General features: G+C 40.8%; 2 protein-coding genes across 2 annotated transcripts in view; both read left to right on the top strand.

Annotated features, from left to right (window-relative positions):
• Positions 1 to 10,197, top strand: part of LOC143277091 (uncharacterized) — a 10,315-nt gene extending 118 nt beyond the window's left edge. Inside the window, exons 2-5 of the mRNA XM_076581829.1 lie at positions 8,040 to 8,187; positions 8,557 to 8,669; positions 9,885 to 10,139; positions 10,193 to 10,197. Coding sequence (XP_076437944.1) covers positions 8,159 to 8,187; positions 8,557 to 8,669; positions 9,885 to 10,139; positions 10,193 to 10,197 — 402 coding nt within the window. The 5' untranslated portion in view covers positions 8,040 to 8,158. The remainder of the gene's footprint in view (positions 1 to 8,039; positions 8,188 to 8,556; positions 8,670 to 9,884; positions 10,140 to 10,192) is intronic.
• A 49-nt stretch (positions 10,198 to 10,246) lies between these two features.
• Positions 10,247 to 14,861, top strand: LOC143277221 (uncharacterized). The gene is made up of 2 exons (XM_076582007.1): positions 10,247 to 10,504; positions 13,062 to 14,861. Exons 1-2 carry the CDS (start codon positions 10,289 to 10,291, stop codon positions 14,706 to 14,708), a joined length of 1,863 nt encoding a protein of 620 aa, XP_076438122.1. The 5' UTR covers positions 10,247 to 10,288; the 3' UTR covers positions 14,709 to 14,861.
• The last annotated feature ends 1,992 nt before the right edge of the window (positions 14,862 to 16,853 follow it).

Here is a 16,853-nt window from a genome sequence, read left to right as displayed (position 1 = left end):
GCTTTTGTTGTGGGCAATATTCCTCCTGTAGGAATTTTGTTTAATGTCCCGTCACACATATCCTGTAGACGGAATGATTAATATTCACAAGGCGTGGACGTTCACTCCTCCAGTCACACAGACAGTGGAGAAATGTGGATGTAATGTTTTATTTTAATTTATAGCTTTGTCTGTTTTGTTATGCATGGTGTTGTTTTTTTATGTTACATACAAAGCTTACAGTGGAGCATTTGTTTTTCGCTTGAGCTCAGCCTATTGCGCTTGGTGATATTTTAAACACATGAAGCTACGCACAGCAGTGTACACATCCGGTTAGGTCCGCCATTTTGTTTTTCGTCTGCACTTCCGTTTTCGATTTTGTCGTCTGCATACAGTGTCCGACTGTTGAGTTGAACCGAAACTTGTACAGTCACAGACTGTCTGTATGAGTGCTTAACTGCATCTTAACACATTTTGTCTCAACAATGACCGCGTACTAAATTGTCCCAGTAGAGCTATTCTAATGACTTAATTCCTACTTTTCACTTTGAGGGCAAGATTCGTATCATATGACATATCATATGGCTGCGTCCTTCGTTTCAGCACAAAGCTCTGTTGCGCCGTGTTGGTTTGCTGTGTGGACAGTTGCGATTCCATCCAATCACCTACAGTCACATTTGTCATTATGCTTGGAGTAACTGTTCAGTATATGATGTGAGTAAAGGTAAATTGAATCAGAATGTGAGGTTCTGTCAGTGGCTTCAGTTCTTGGGATTTGACAAATAGTAAAAATACAAATTTTGCAGTGACTTCTATAGTGGTGAGTGTAGTCATGTTTTATCTGTGTTGTTGTTGTTGTTCTTGTGTGTGACTCTGTGTGTGTGTGTGTGTGTGTGTGTGTATGTTTTCAATTGTGTTGTATTGTCTGTGGAGTGAACAATTCAACAGGAGAGTTGAGAAGATCAAAAATCTTTATTTCTTGTAATGTTGATAATTTGCAAATCCACAAGAACACATCATGACAATGACATGCGTCGGTGGTCGAGGGGTAGAGTCGCCGGACATCCAATCAGACTCTCGGATGAGAGTATAAACCGAGGTCTAGTCTGAGCACGCATGCATTCAAAATCAAGCTCGGACTTAAAAGATCCTGACGCTGATGTCCAAAGATGATATCAGTGCCAGCTACAGAAACATACCCAGCATGCATCAAAAAGTGCTAGTAATGGTCAGCCATTGACCGATGAGCACTCAAAAGGAAGAAGAAGAAGAAGACATGCACATGCACACATATCAACGTCTATGTAATACTTAGTCAATTCTGACATGACAGCCCGTGATATGTTTAATTGTCTAAAAAAAAAAATGGTGACTGGTGAAGGAGACAATGTCTCATTGGCATTTTTGAGTAAATCCATCCATGAGATGGGATGAAATATACTAGCATTGCTTCATCAGTGCAGTAGTGTCGTGGGCCAAGGCAACCAGCATACTGGGAACACCACATCCAAAAAATTGTAAAAATGGTTGGACGCAAGTGCCAAAGTTCTGCGGGCATTCCCAACCCAGGCTGTCACAATAGATGGTTGTTGGGTTCCCCCTCACTGCGATATCCACCACTGCAAGGGCCCAGTGACAGCCTGATTTTGACGCCGATGACACAAAGGTCCCCCGATAGTCAATGCCAACATTCAAGATGAAGATCAGCTTTTTCACCTCACGGAGATTCCTTTTCTGCTGAAGCCCTTTGAGGTCGTTGACAGTGGCTGCATTCAGGCAAAGAGCGACCGATGTCCTGGATGTTCGGTTCACTTGCTCTAGTACCCAGACGATATGGCTTGACAGAAGCCAGCCCCCGGAACCCTCGGAACACAGTACTGCCAACTCACTTGGTGTTGAAGCTGAAACCCACAATAAATATGCTGTATTTGTAGGTTAGTGGCATTACAGTAGACACAAAGTTGGTCTAGTGCCATAAAATTATGTGTAATAGTGTGCAAATCTATTTGCACTTTTTTTTTCTTTTTCTTTTTTTTAACATATATGAGGGTGATACAACACTGAACTTCTGAGCCTCCTTTATTGTAGAAGGGGAAGGAGAACTAGAAAACTACTACTCGGGAAAAGAACAGTGCCTGAAATGACACACAAAAAGAACATCATGAGTATCATATAACAACAAAGAAACAGGCATGTTGTTGACTAAAAATAATACAACCATATAGTACACGTGCTGAGTGGTGCACACTAAATCATAAAATGTCATACATAGCATACCTTGAATGGTTAACTCGCAAGCAAGTAGATACTTTGAATAAGTTAACATAAAATGACTAGCACATATCTGTGAGCCAGACAGGACTCCACCATAAAACAATACCTTTTCTAATGCACACTATACATGCACACTCACATACACAACGCATGCACACACACATGCGTCAAGTTCAGCCTGCAAATAAATAATAGTGAAACCAGCAAGTCCAACTGCTAAGAGTTGCACCAAAAATCATCATATATGCATATTATAACTACTCAGTTACCCTCAAGCACCTACTCACATCACTATGAACAAAATAAAATAAAGCGACTAACACATTGCTGGGTGCCGGACAAAATTACACAGCCGCCATACACCTTTCACCAACGCACACTCAAACATACTCGCAAGCACACACACTTACATACATACATATATCCACATCCACCCATGTGACTCAGCCATATAAAGTAATAAGACAAAACAACCAAGTCTAACACTAAGTGGTGTGCATAACACCAAGTCATAAAAATTAGGTAGGACCACTTAAATTTTGAAATTCAATATATCTAAAAACTAATTACACCATTGGAAAGAACATAAAAACTAAGTTCACATGCAAATTTTCATTGCATTATACCGAGTAGTTTTTAAGAAAACGGCGTCTAAAAATGTGCAAAAATGACGCGTTTTGACAGATTTAACAAATTGCTATTTTTAGACTGTCATAAAATTTTAAGATGAAGACTTACCACATTGTTCTTTGCTGTACTTGGTTCCACCAATACCTGGTTTATGCTGAATTTTTTCTGGCCTACTCAAGAACATGCTTAGAGAGAGACAGTGCCTTCAAAATAGCAAAATATTCAGTTTTGTCAAGTGTCGAATGGCCTGATTTCACAGTGATAACATGCTGACTTATAATGCTGATATCTCAGAAAGTTTTCATGCTACAAAAACATTTCAGATATGTGCATGTTCAGAAAAGCATGTAGAATACAGTTTTTTGGAAGACTTAATGCTATCAGAAATGCAAATAACAATGAAAACAGTCACAAAGTATATGGTTTTTAGTAACAAATGAGCAAGTTTTTTACAATCATGATGATACTATGCTGTCAGATATCACCAGAGTAATTGTAAATGTGCATATTTGACATAACAGAAGTCCAGTCATTTCAGCATCCTTGATTTGCAGTTCCCTTTCTTTTTCACTCAGCTTTGCTTTAAGAAATGACACCTCCTCTGTCGTTGTTCTTAGTTCCTGTGTGATAATGTCTTCATTTTTTTCTTTGCTGCATGCTGGCTCTGGGTCTGAAGTAGGAGGTAGCTGTTTGACAGTTTTTTGCTTCTTCCTGCTGTCTCTGATGACCTCTGCACTTTCAAAAGGAAGTTCTAAAAAATCTTGAAGTGCACTCTCTCCCCCTGGTTTACTTCTGTTTTTACGCAGGCGAGCCTCATCTGCTCTGAGCCTCCCCAGTTTTAATTTGAGCTGTTGGGTTGGTGGCAAATCTCTGACCAGGTGTCATTTATGCAATGTTGCATCCTTTATCCTCAATATCCTAGCTAAGTGACATACTTCAGACACAAGACCAATAGGACAACTGAGTAAAGCCTCACAGTCCTCTACTGTTCCTTTCAAAAGATCTGCATGTGTAATTCCAAACTTCTGACAGAAGGGACCAGGGAAGATGCATGAATCTTTCCTTTCTTGTAAAAAACATTCAGCACCACTGATCGTTTCACACTTGCTGAATTCCTTAACTATTGACACCACACGTGGAAAGGTACACTCTGGGAACAATTTGTGTAGAAAATGTTCCATTTCCCCCCAGGTTTTGTTTTCTTGATACTTTAACATATCTAACTGCATCAAGAGTTTGTTGTTGGACCCTTGGGTGCTGATGGTGGTCTTCCTCGTCCACTGTGTGCAACAGTCACCCTTAAGGCTTTATACTGATCATCATCTGAAATACACAGTCATGAAATTTGAGACAGCTCTAATGCTTTAAAATACTTCTTTTTTTTTCATTTCATAGATGCTTTTGCATATATATCATTTATATGTGTGTGTGCATGAGTGTGTGATGAATGTGCACTGATACATGATCTACTAATTTCATTACTACTCCACTGTAATGGTTTCACTTAAATTGATGTAAGTTTTATGTAACAACATATCTTAAACTTATTTCATGTTTACTAATCATATAAGTTATTTATTCTTTACATCATTTACACACACACACACACACACTAACTAATCCATACTCAGGCAACCTCATGTATGCATGCTACATCAGTTCAGCAGACACTAACTCTGTGCATACACTCTTAGTATATAAGATACATACTAATGCGCGCACGCACGCACGCACACACACACACACAGACGCGTGAAATTGTCTTGGCGTTTGATGACCAGAACAGAAGTGGAAAGATACAGTGTTCCCATGCTGTCCGACGTCGGTCACAATATTAAACCATCAATCCGCTCTCACTAACTCAAAACCCTTGTACAACAAAAAATTACTGAATAATCTGACACTTCATCTTCTAGATACAGCTGTCGATCGCGGTAAATTTTTGAATAAAAGATCATAATTGTGCTAAAAAAAAACAAAAAAACGTGACTGACGAAGCGTTACTGTTCCCAGTTACACATCAACACTGCTGAAGCAAAGTTGTTAGGATTCATCCAAACCCACAAAAATATAAAAAATATGATTTACGTTTATTTTCAAAATAAACATATTGAAAAAAAATTTGCTTACAAGCCTGTAAGTTGGCGTGTTTTCCATTCTTCAAACGATGATGACGAGCAGACGGCTTCGATCGCCGCCATGGTCGAGCAGCGTTGCGGGATCCGAAATCGGTCACTCGTTTTTCTTCCAAAGCGCGTTCGAGACTCTTTCTTTATAGAAAAGCCACGAATTGCACTTGAAAGTGCATAGTTTAAACTTTCTTTTCTTGTAATTTGCTCGTGATTTGAAACACTGGTTCGTATGTTATAGGGTCGCAAACATCAGTCTCACACTTTCGCTGCGACTTTCAGATCTACTTTCTGTGAAAACCCCAACAAATTTCTAGCCAATCAAAACTTGAGAATCCTGGCTTGCCAGTGACATAGTTTCTAAATTTTTACATGGCCAAACAATGCAGCGCGAAACGATCGAGTGACACACATGTTATTCTGCTCGCGCGGCAAGCACGGCGGAGTCTGTCACCGCAGTAAAAATCGACGCGACACCTTTTGTGTTTGAACGCCCGGCACATACCAGTTTGACTCGAATGATAAAAACAAATACCACACGAAAATAGATGAAAGAATGAACTTTATTCCAGTATAAGATTGGTGTCATTTAATTAAGTTTGGTAGTGAAACGAGCGAGTTGAAAATGGTCAAATTATGGGTCTGGACTGCGCTGTTAACCACAGCCACAGTGGCCGCGGACCGACCTATAAAAATGTCAACCAGCATAATAAACATATTAGCACCAATCTAACATTGTCACAGAACTTCTTGAAAACAGTGCGACTAAACATGTGTATCGCTTTGTGCCAGACAGATGTACACCACAACACATCTTTCACCCAAATACTTGCTTTCAGTCTCGCAATCATACAGAACAAGAGAAAAGGGAAATAACTTTGTTGCAACAAGAATGAACTCACAGAATGAACTCACAGGCACATGCATTCACGTCACACACACATGGTCACAGCATAAAATGATAGCCCACTGGACAGAACAACACCGGCGTGTAATCTCACGGATATGCAAAAGAGATCAACTTCCTTTAGCACCGACTGCATAGGCAGGTAATACTGAAAAGGCTCATGTGCCGTGAGCCAATGTAAAACAGATTATACTATCTGTAATTGGACGGAGATCTGTCCCTATGTAGGACTGAGATTGTCACATCTCTACACGAATTATTTATCAGTTTACCAAGCGCCTACTTTTGGAACAGTGTAAAAACAGACTTACCAAATTTAGAAACAGTGTAGCACACCGAATGGTTTTGAAAAAAAAAAAAAATAAGGGCAAATAGATTTGCACACTATTACATATGTTTACCAATAAATCAGGCACTAATTCCATTCAACATAATTCAAACACAGACTTCTCGATTATATTTATCCACCTCAAAGACTATATCAAAGAAAACAGTATCCTATCTCTTTCTATTCTAAAGTATGCAAATGGCGTACCCCTTGAGCACATCACTTTTATACTAATACATGACAATACCATATTTCAGTTTTCAAAATTGGTACTGAATTCGGAAGGTGTAAAGGAAGCATCCAGTGTACAGCCAGGAAACATTGGTTTTCTTTATTATCTTCCATGATATTTTTGGTAACATAAATGGTCATTGTCCACATTGTTTTACTAAACCAAAATGTTTCTCACATCATCACATAACCCGTAAACTTACCATACTGAGGAAGCATTACATTTGCTTCATTTTCAAAAATGATGTCCCGAAACTGTGACATCAGATGGCACAGTGTGGCCCATTGGTCCTTCCCCATGGGCGGACACTCAAATGAAGCATTGAACCACCTCAGTTCTTTAGCACATTGGTCAGGCAGTTGATCCTTTCTCGATGCATGAGCGTGTTCGGATTCATCTGCAAAGAGAACACATGGTTGATATACAAGTTTACAATCCATTAATCAGTCCACAAACGTAAAACCAGTCCTTGCACATTATTATAGTAATAAATAATAATAAACCAATGCTACCAGGGATCCGACATTGGGAGGTGGCTGAGTGGTTGCCGGTGCCCTGGGGCAGGGGGTGGGGGGTGAGGAGGGGAAAGGTGGGGGGAGGGGTGGGGGGGGATAGGAAGGGGGGAGGGGGGCATTCCTGAATAGCATTTAACTCAAGGGAAACACACACACACACACACACACACACACACACACACACACACACACACACACAAGTAAAATCAAGTAAATATTACACTGCTCATTCCTGACATTCAACTTTAAAATGTTCACATTTCGAATATAAACTGCACACATTTCAAACACATTGAAATACTAGCAACACACACACACACACACACACACACACATACTGTAAAATACCTTGCAATCGCCCATCCCCCCTCTGAACCAAATGTTCCTTCAACATATCAAGAAACAGGAAAAGTGAATGGAAAGAAAAGATATAAGCCACTTACCTTTCGTAGCGTAATCCATGCTCCTCGGCAAGTATGTTGATGAAGCAGAAAAACCGATTAACACTGACAGAAATGAGGAATGTCAACTTGCGTTTCGCAGAATCGTATTTCGCGCAAAAAGAGAAAACGAAAACGGAAGTGCAGACAACATCGGACTAACGTTATCCATGTTTTGACCAATCAGCGGCAGACGAAAAACCAAGATGGCGGACCTAACCGGATGTGTACACTGCTGTGCGTAGCTTCATTATATTTAAACAAACCCAGACGATACGAGGTGAGGAATATGTCTTCTCTTGTCAGTTCATTGTGGTAGGTACATTATAGTTTATACCGTATAGTTTGAATCATCACTATTGCCAGTATTGGTATTAATTACCAGGCACATAGACAATGATGAGATCCAAAGGAGATGATATATATATATATATATATATATATATATATATATTTATATTTATATATACACATATTTCTTCTCTAGTAACTACCCTGCACATACTATATTATACAGTTATTAAGGTTATAATCATAGTCTACACCTTTGGTACACATTCAATGTTGTCTGATACATATGATATATATTTCTTTTCTTTTTTTAGCAACACATCTTCAGCACCAGATTTCTTGCTTGACCTGGCGGCACAGTGCATCATGTCATTCAACCTGTGACCTCTTCCGCCTTCACAGCCGTTGGGAAAGGTTTCCTCCTCCACCTGGTATGTCATTGGGAGACTTCACATGCGGCAGGTAGTACTGGGTTACATGGTACCAGTAGCAAGGGCTGTGCCCCTGACCTGACCCAAACACACAAAACACACATACTAACATCCTATCCTGGAGGATTTTTATTTCTTAATTCTTAAAAGGGTATGATATATATATCAAAATACAGTGCAGGGAAAAATGCACAGAAGTCGAAAAATAAAAAGATGAAAGAAAATAGGCCACCGGCACACACCAACAGCAGTGTGCTAATGCACACACACAGATACACGTGTGTGCGCTCACGCACTCACTCACTCACACACACAGACACACACACACACACACACACACACACACACACACACTGAAATTAAATTCTTAACTACATGTGTGATACATGCATGCTTTCAGACATTGTGACCAAATGGCATCCCCTGATCAGCAGGCAATGTCAGAGGTGAAGATAGAGATTGATGTGGCTGAAGAAACAGAACCACTGTGGATGACACAGGATCAGTGTTCAGGTCAGTTGCACATTCACCTTTTTTATTTCATGACATTTTATATCTTGGCCCAGTAGTAACTAGTGTGGAACAAACTGCCATTCTCAATCTCTTATATGGATTCCACAGTACAGTTTAGTTTTTAAAAAGTATAACAAAACACACTCTTCCAATCTTTCATTGTACCTACCATCTTATTGACTCGTTTTCTTCTAGAGGTTATGATGGACATGTGTGTGTACATATGCAGTTTATGTGTTAGTGTGTGCACTCACACTTGTTTTTGTATGGTGTACCTGATGCATACAATATGTTTATATGTATAACTTTTTATTGTAAACTCCACAAACTCCCTGTCTGGGATGTGTGAGCATCAGTCTTCATTATCATTATTACTGCTATGGTTTATTATTATTATTGAAAAATTTTTTTTTTTTATCACTGTTATCATTATTAAAATTTCAAGTCAGTTGACAGTGTACAACATCTTGGTGAGGTCCTAGGAATCAGCCTTGTGTCATCGCTCTTGAACCAGCACACAGTGACAGCTGTTATAGTGCTAGATGTGCACAAATCCAGTCTTAGACATATTCACCCTCATATCATCGTTCTTGTTGTGTACAATTCCAGTCTTAGACATATTCACCCTCATATCATCATTCTTGTTGTGTACAATTCCAGTCTTAGACATACTCACCCTCATATCATCATTCTTGAACCAGCACACAGTGACAACTATATAGAGCGAGATGTGTACAGTTCCAGTCTTAGACATATTCACCCTCATATCATCGCTCTTGAACCAGCACACAGTGACAGCTATTATAGAGCTAGATGTGTACAAATCCAGTCTTAGACATATTCACAGAGTCTTTCACTTCCTGTATATTTCATTATTTGTGTGGGTGTGTTTTATATTTGTGGTGTTTTTTGTTTGTTTTGCAATCACTGTCAGTTGGATTGTGACCATTTCGGGTGATTGATTGATTGATGGATTTAATGTTAATCAGTTACTGTTAGTGTTAATTGAGTCTCAAGCATTTGTGATGAGCTTTTTTGGTGGTGGTGGTGTGTGTGTGTGTGTGTGTATGAACGGTGGATCTGGGGAATGTGATGGTGATAGATGAACTCTAATTCTGAACTTTAGAAAATGACAGCAGAGGTTGATGACCATAGATGATGGTGATCAGTTCAGGAAGAGAGATGTAGTTGACATTTAATGCATAACTGTTGCAGGTAGCACATGTGAAACACCTGAAGCAGTCACAACAAACACCAGCAGTGATGTCATCAAGACTGAAGCAGTCACAGCAAACACCAGCAGTGATGTCATCAAGACTGAAGCAGTCACAGCAAACACCAGCAGTGATGTCATCAAGACTGAAGCAGTCACAACAAACACCAGCAGTGATGTCATCAAGACTGAACCAGTCACAGCAAACACCAGCAGTGATGTCATCAAGACTGAAGCAGCCATGGCAAACATCAGCAGTGATGTCATCAAGACTGAACCAGTCACAGCAAACACCAGCAGTGATGTGCAGACTGAAGCAGCCATGGCAAACATCAGCAGTGATGTCATCAAGACTGGACCAGTCACAGCAAACACCAGCAGTGATGTCATCAAGACTGAAGCAGCCATGGCAAACATCAGCAGTGATGTCATCAAGACTGAACCAGTCACAGCAAACACCAGCAGTGATGTCATCAAGACTGAACCAGTCACAGCAAACACCAGCAGTGATGTGCAGACTAAAACAATGACAGACATCATGATGACGGTGAGACCTGATCCAGTCAGAATTGAATCCACCTTCAGGAAGGATGAAGACAACAGACCAGCAGGTGATAACCAGGTGGGTAAAACTTCAGGTTTGGGGTACTTCTTATTTTCTACAAGATATGTAATAAACACTTCTCACACACACACACACACACACACACACACACACACACACACACACACACACACATATATATATATATATATATATATATATAATATATATATGTGTGTGTGTATATATATATATATATATATATATATATACTTCCGTTAATTTTTTTTTTTTTATCTCTCTTGGGTTGTGGTTTTGTTTCTTTTCCTTCTAAGTTATACTTTAACCAAGTGCACACAGCTGTTGTAATTTTGAAAGTTTATATAAAAAAAGAATACCTAGTTTTTCAGATAGTTTCTTGTGATCCAAGAACTTGCCATTGTTACTTGTAAATATGTACCATGACTGTCATTCTGTGACCATTTTTGACAGGCATGACTGTAAACAAAGTGAATCTATGACATCACCCTGTTTTTGGTTGTGTGTGTGTGTGTATCTGCGTGCATGCATATATATGTATGTGGGTGTGTGTGTGTGTGTGGTATCCGTGTGTTAGAGAGAGAGAGATAAACTTTAGTAAATTAATCTTAATGTGTTGTCTGTTTTGTGTTAGCATCACATTTGACTTAAAAAAAAACCCAAACAGGCAGGCTTATCTGTCGGTGTGTGTCCCATATGAGAGAAGAGGCCGATTCTGGATGCGCAGCACTTCCCACAGGTGTTGCAAGGGAAAACGTCTCCAGAAGTTGAGCCCTGCTTCCTTCGCTCACGCTTCTCCTTAATGGCCAGCATTTTCTTGTTTTAAAACGTCTTTATGCCACTAGAGCACAGCATCCTCCAGCAAGAGCGGTCAAGGGCATCAGTTTCCCAGGTAGCGATGTCTATGTCACAGGCTTTGAGGTTTGTCTTCAAGGTGTCCTTGAAGCGCTTGCAGGGTCTCCCAAGTTCGTGGTGGCCTTACTTCAGCCGGCCATACAAGAGCATCTTTGGGATCCTGCTGTCTGTCATGCAGACAGTGTGTCCCGCCCAGTGTAGCTGGCACTGGATCAGCAGGCGTTCGATGCTGAGCAGGCTGCTCCTCTGTAGGACCTGGAGGTTGGAGACCCTGTCTTGCCACTTTATGCCGAGGATCTTTCGTAGGCATCTCTGGTGAAACTGCTCAAGTTTTTGAATGTGACGGTGATACATCATCCATGTTTCACAACAGTACAACAAGGTGGTCAGCACAACAGCTCTGTAGGTTTTGATTTTGGTGCTGAGGCTAATGCCTTTGTTGTTCCACAGCCTGTTGTTGAGTCTGTCAAAGGCGGAGCTGGCCTTGGCGGTGCTGCCCAGGTAGCAAAACTTGTCGACTGACTTGATCTCTGTGTCATCAATCTTGATTGCAGGTGGGTGGGAGGCACTGGCATTCTGTGAGCTAACTGGTTGGTACATGGACTCAGTCTTGCTGGAGACATGGTCAACCAGTCCGTTCAGTATGATGCGGGCGAAGATCTTGCCGGCGATGCAGAGGAGAGAGATTCCACGGTGGTTATCGCAGGATGTTTTGTCTACCTTCTGTTTGTAGATGTGGACAGTTGAAGCATCCTTGAAATCCTGGGGGACCTCCCCTCTCTCCCAGATAGACTGGAACAGGGTTTCGCTCAGGGCTGCTATATCCTCCTAGTAGCAATCAAGCATTCTAGCAATGAGTGCTCTGCACCTTTCTGGTCTGTCGTCTCTGTCTGAAAGGGTGCCAACATTCCAGGCATCCAGAGTCAGGGCATGACTGCTGGTTCTTTTCTTCTGTTGTTTCGACCACTAGTGTTGGATGTCCAAGTAGGTGCTGTTTCCTACTAGGTACTAAGTGAGGCAGGCTTTGTTTAGGGGTCCTTTTATCTCCCCTTGCCCATGTGGGGAGAGCAGTGCTGTCCCTAAAAAGGGCTGCTCTGACGCTGTGGGAGGATACGGGCGCCACATCTGCCCCAGTCAACGGCGGACGACCATCACCCCACAGCTGCCTGAATGCAAAATCGTGACTAGGAATTGCCAGCAGCATCCTCTGCCTGTCCCCGTTACCACTTCTCCATCGCCGCAGGGCTTGGGAAAGCTGGGTATTGAAGGGCTAGCTCATTCCGACATTAAACAAATAGTCTATGCAAACACCTGGTCTCAATTGTCTGTATGTACCTGTCTGTCTGCATGTGTACCTGTGTTAATTAAACTTTGTTGGCCTTTGCTTGACAACTACTGTTAGTGGTATGCAAATAAAACTCAATTGTGTGATTGGTATGACTATGAGTGAGACCTTTCCAGTCATAACCTGTACTGTGTACAATGATGTGGTAAGGTGCTCAGTAAGAAGTCAAAGGTCAAGGTCACTTTCAAGATAATATGCGTTACAGTGTCCTTTTTATTCCAGTGCCGTAATTCATGTGTTCAAATCAGTGGGTATTATATATGTGTGAGTCTTGAAGGCTTTGCCTCTTGGGGTTTTTTTGTGTGTGTTGAACATACAGCACATTGTGTATTGGTTGTGTTTGTATTACTCAATTTACTGTTACCAGTGGTTATCAGAACTGATTTTTCATTTCAGAAACTAGTGAAACTTCATTCCTCAGTCATTGACAAAACAACATCTCAGCTGTCAGTGTCTGGAGCAAACAGAACTCCTCTACACAAGTCTGCCAACACTTCTGGGTCACTGCTGTCCCTGAACAGAAGTCATGTGTGTCAGCGATGTTCTGCTGCCTTTGTTCTATTCAACAGTTTAAAACTACATCTGATGCATGTTCATGGTGAGAAACTGCATGCTGTGTCACCTGTGTCCTCCACACCTGGTGGTTGTGATGCTGGTAACCATAGCAACATGAATGTAGGAAAGGTTGCTGACCTTGACAAGAGAAACATTGTGCAGAGAAAAAACAACAAATTTGATGATAACACTGACAAGGAAAGTGAGGAGAAAAAGAGCAGGCGCCATGTGTGTGATGTGTGCAGTAAGGCTTTTACAAAGGCTGGTAGCTTGAAGAGACACAAGTTGATTCATACTGGTCATAACGTGTTTGTGTGTGACATGTGCAGTAAGGCTTTTACTCAGGCTGGTAACTTGAAGAGACACAAGTTGATTCATACTGGTCATAAACAGTTTGTGTGTGACGTGTGCAGTAAGGCTTTTACTGAGGCTGGTACCTTGAAGACACACAAGTTGATTCATACTGGTCATAAACAGTTTGTGTGTGATGTGTGCAGTAAGGCTTTTACTCAGGCTGGTCACTTGAAGACACATCAGTTGATTCATACTGGTCATAAACAGTTTGTGTGTGATGTGTGCAGTAAGGCTTTTACTGAGTCTGGTACCTTGAAGAGACACAAGTTGATTCATACCGGTCATAAACAGTTTGTATGTGATGTGTGCAGTAAGGCTTTTGCTCGGGCTGGTACCTTGAGGACACACAAGTTGATTCATACCAGTCCTAAACCGTTTGTGTGTGACGTGTGCAGTAAGGCTTTTACTGAGATTGGTACCTTGAAGAGGCACAAGTTGATTCATACTGGTCATAAACAGTTTGTGTGTGACACGTGCAGTAAGGCTTTTACTCGGGCTGGTAACCTGAAGACACATAAGTTGATTCATACTGGTCATAAACAGTTTGTGTGTGATGTGTGCAATAAGGCTTTTACTTGGGCTGGTACCTTGAAGACACACAAGTTGATTCATACTGGTCATCAACTAAAAGAGTTTGTGTGTGACATGTGCAGTAAGGCTTTTACTCAGGCTTGTTCCTTGAAGATACACAAGTTGGTTCATACCAGTCATAAACAGTTTGTTTGTGATGTGTGCAGTAAGGCTTTTACTCATGCTTGGACCTTGAAGACACACAAGTTGATTCATACCGGTCCTAAACAGTTTGTGTGTGACGTGTGCAGTAAGGCTTTTACTCAGGCTGGTGACTTGAAGAGACACAAGTTGATTCATACTGGTCATAGACAGTTTGTGTGTGACGTGTGCAGTAAGGCTTTTACTCTGGCTGGTCACTTGAAGACACACAAGTTGATTCATACTGGTCATAAACAGTTTGTGTGTAAAGTGTGCAGTAAAGCTTTTTCTCAGGCTGGTCACTTGAAGACACACAAGTTGATTCATAGTGGTCATAAAGAGTTTGTATGTGATGTGTGCAGTAAGGCTTTTACTCAGGCTTGTTCCTTGAAGAGACACAAGTTGATTCATACTGGTCATTAACAGTTTGTATGTGATGTGTGTAGTAAGGCTTTTACTCATGCTTGTATCTTGAAGACACACAAGTTGATTCATACTGGTCATAAACAGTTTGTATCTGACTTGTGTAGTAAGGCTTTTACTCATGCTTGTATCTTGAAGACACACAAGTTGATTCATACTGGTCATAAACAATTTGTGTTGTGGGCTTTTAATCAGGCTTGTAACTTGAAGAAACACAAGTTGATTCATACTGGTCATAAACAGTTTGTGTGTGACATGTGCAGTAAGGCTTTTACTCAGGCTGGTACCTTGAAGAGACACAAGTTGATTCATACTGGTCATGAACAGTTTGTGTGCAACATGTGCAGTAAGGCTTTTACTCAGGCTGTTACCTTGAAGAGACACAAGTTGATTCATACTGGTTATAAACAGTTTGTGTGCAACGTGCGCAGTAAGGCTTTTAATCGGGCTTTTAGATTTAAGACACACAGGAGAATCCACACAGGTGGAAAACCTTACAGGTGACCACACTGTGATGCTGGTTTTAATCATTCAAGTCACTTAACAGACTAACATCAGGTCAGTCCATGCAGGTGACATACCCTATGTCTGTGATGTCTGTGGGGCAGCATTCTCTGAGACTGGTCACTGAAATGGACACAAGAGAACCCACACAGGAGAGAAACTTCACGTGTGCACAGACTGTGGAAAAGGTTTCTCTGAATCCAGTGATCTAAAGTGACATCAGTTGACCCACACAGGAGAAAAACCTCACACCTGTCCACACTGTGTGCACACATGTATCTTTCTCTCCATCTCTTGATGAGAACCAATGCTGAACTGATGGGTTAACTCCATGCACTTGTGTAAATAATGTGATATAAATTGTGATGCACTGTGGTTGGATGGATGGTCAATGATGCATATATTTAAGGTGATTGTTTTCTTCACATCATTTATTTGCATTATCATATTTCTGATTTGTAATTCTTTGAGCAATGTAATTTTTTCCCCTTTGCCGTTGTTGTTGTTGATTTTCTCCTGTTGTTTTGTTGTTGTTTTGGGTTTTTTTTATGTTTTTCTTCATTTCTTTGTGTTGTTTCCTCATGTGTTGCAAATATTATAAAAGAATCAAAGAAAGGAACTAAGAAAAAATAATAAAACCAGATGACCTAGAAAGTAGATCCAAGTGGAACAGTCACATTTTTCACAGATGTAAGAGGAGACTTCTTGAGGACCGTGAGGGTATTGTTCAGGATTCATAAACGACAAGTTAATGTTATCAAACGAGGTGCAGTTTGATTGGGTTCACCATTTTGATCGGAAAACATGACTCCCCAATTATCACCAGATACTGTTGTTGATTTTATGAGAATCAAATCAGTGTTCTCAAAGAAAAGGAAATTGAAAGGAAATGATGTGAAGGACTTTTCGTTTTGAGTGTGTGAAGTAAGAAGAAAGTTGTCACCATATTCAATAAATGCTCGTAGCAATGGACAGAGGTGCTTGATAGTGTTTGAACATCTTGTTATTGATGGGAAGAAATTCTATCTGGATCAAAATGATAAGTTTAAAAGAATCTGTGTGAAAAAGTGACGGCAACACAGCATAATGGTTCACTGCTCAACTTTACACAGCACAAGGGTACATTCCATCAGTGTACAACTTTATACTGCACAACCGTACGTTCCAGTGCTGTACAACTTTACACTGCACAACGGTACACTTCAATGCTGCACAACTTTACACTGCACAATGGTACACTTCAGTGCTGTACAACTTTACACTGCACAACGGTACATTTCAGTGCTGTACAACTTTAAACTGCACAACGGTACACTTCAGTGCTGTACAACTTTACACTGCACAACGGTACACTTCAGTGCTGCACAACTTTACACTGCATAACGGTACACTTCAGTGCTGCACAACTTTACACTGCACAATGGTACACTTCAGTGCTGCACAACTTTACACTGCACAACGGTACACTTCAATGCTGTACAACTTTAAACTGCACAACGGGACACTTCAATGCTGTACAACTTTACACTGCACAACGGTACACTTCAGTGCTGCATAACGGTACACTTCAGTGCTGCACAACTTTACACTGCATAACGGTACACTTCAGTGCTGCACAACTTTACACTGCACAACGGTACA

The sequence above is a fragment of the Babylonia areolata genome, chromosome 33 (genome assembly GCF_041734735.1).
Source record: "Babylonia areolata isolate BAREFJ2019XMU chromosome 33, ASM4173473v1, whole genome shotgun sequence".
Classification (NCBI taxonomy): domain Eukaryota; kingdom Metazoa; phylum Mollusca; class Gastropoda; order Neogastropoda; family Buccinidae; genus Babylonia; species Babylonia areolata.
This window is presented reverse-complemented; position numbering and strand designations above follow the sequence as displayed.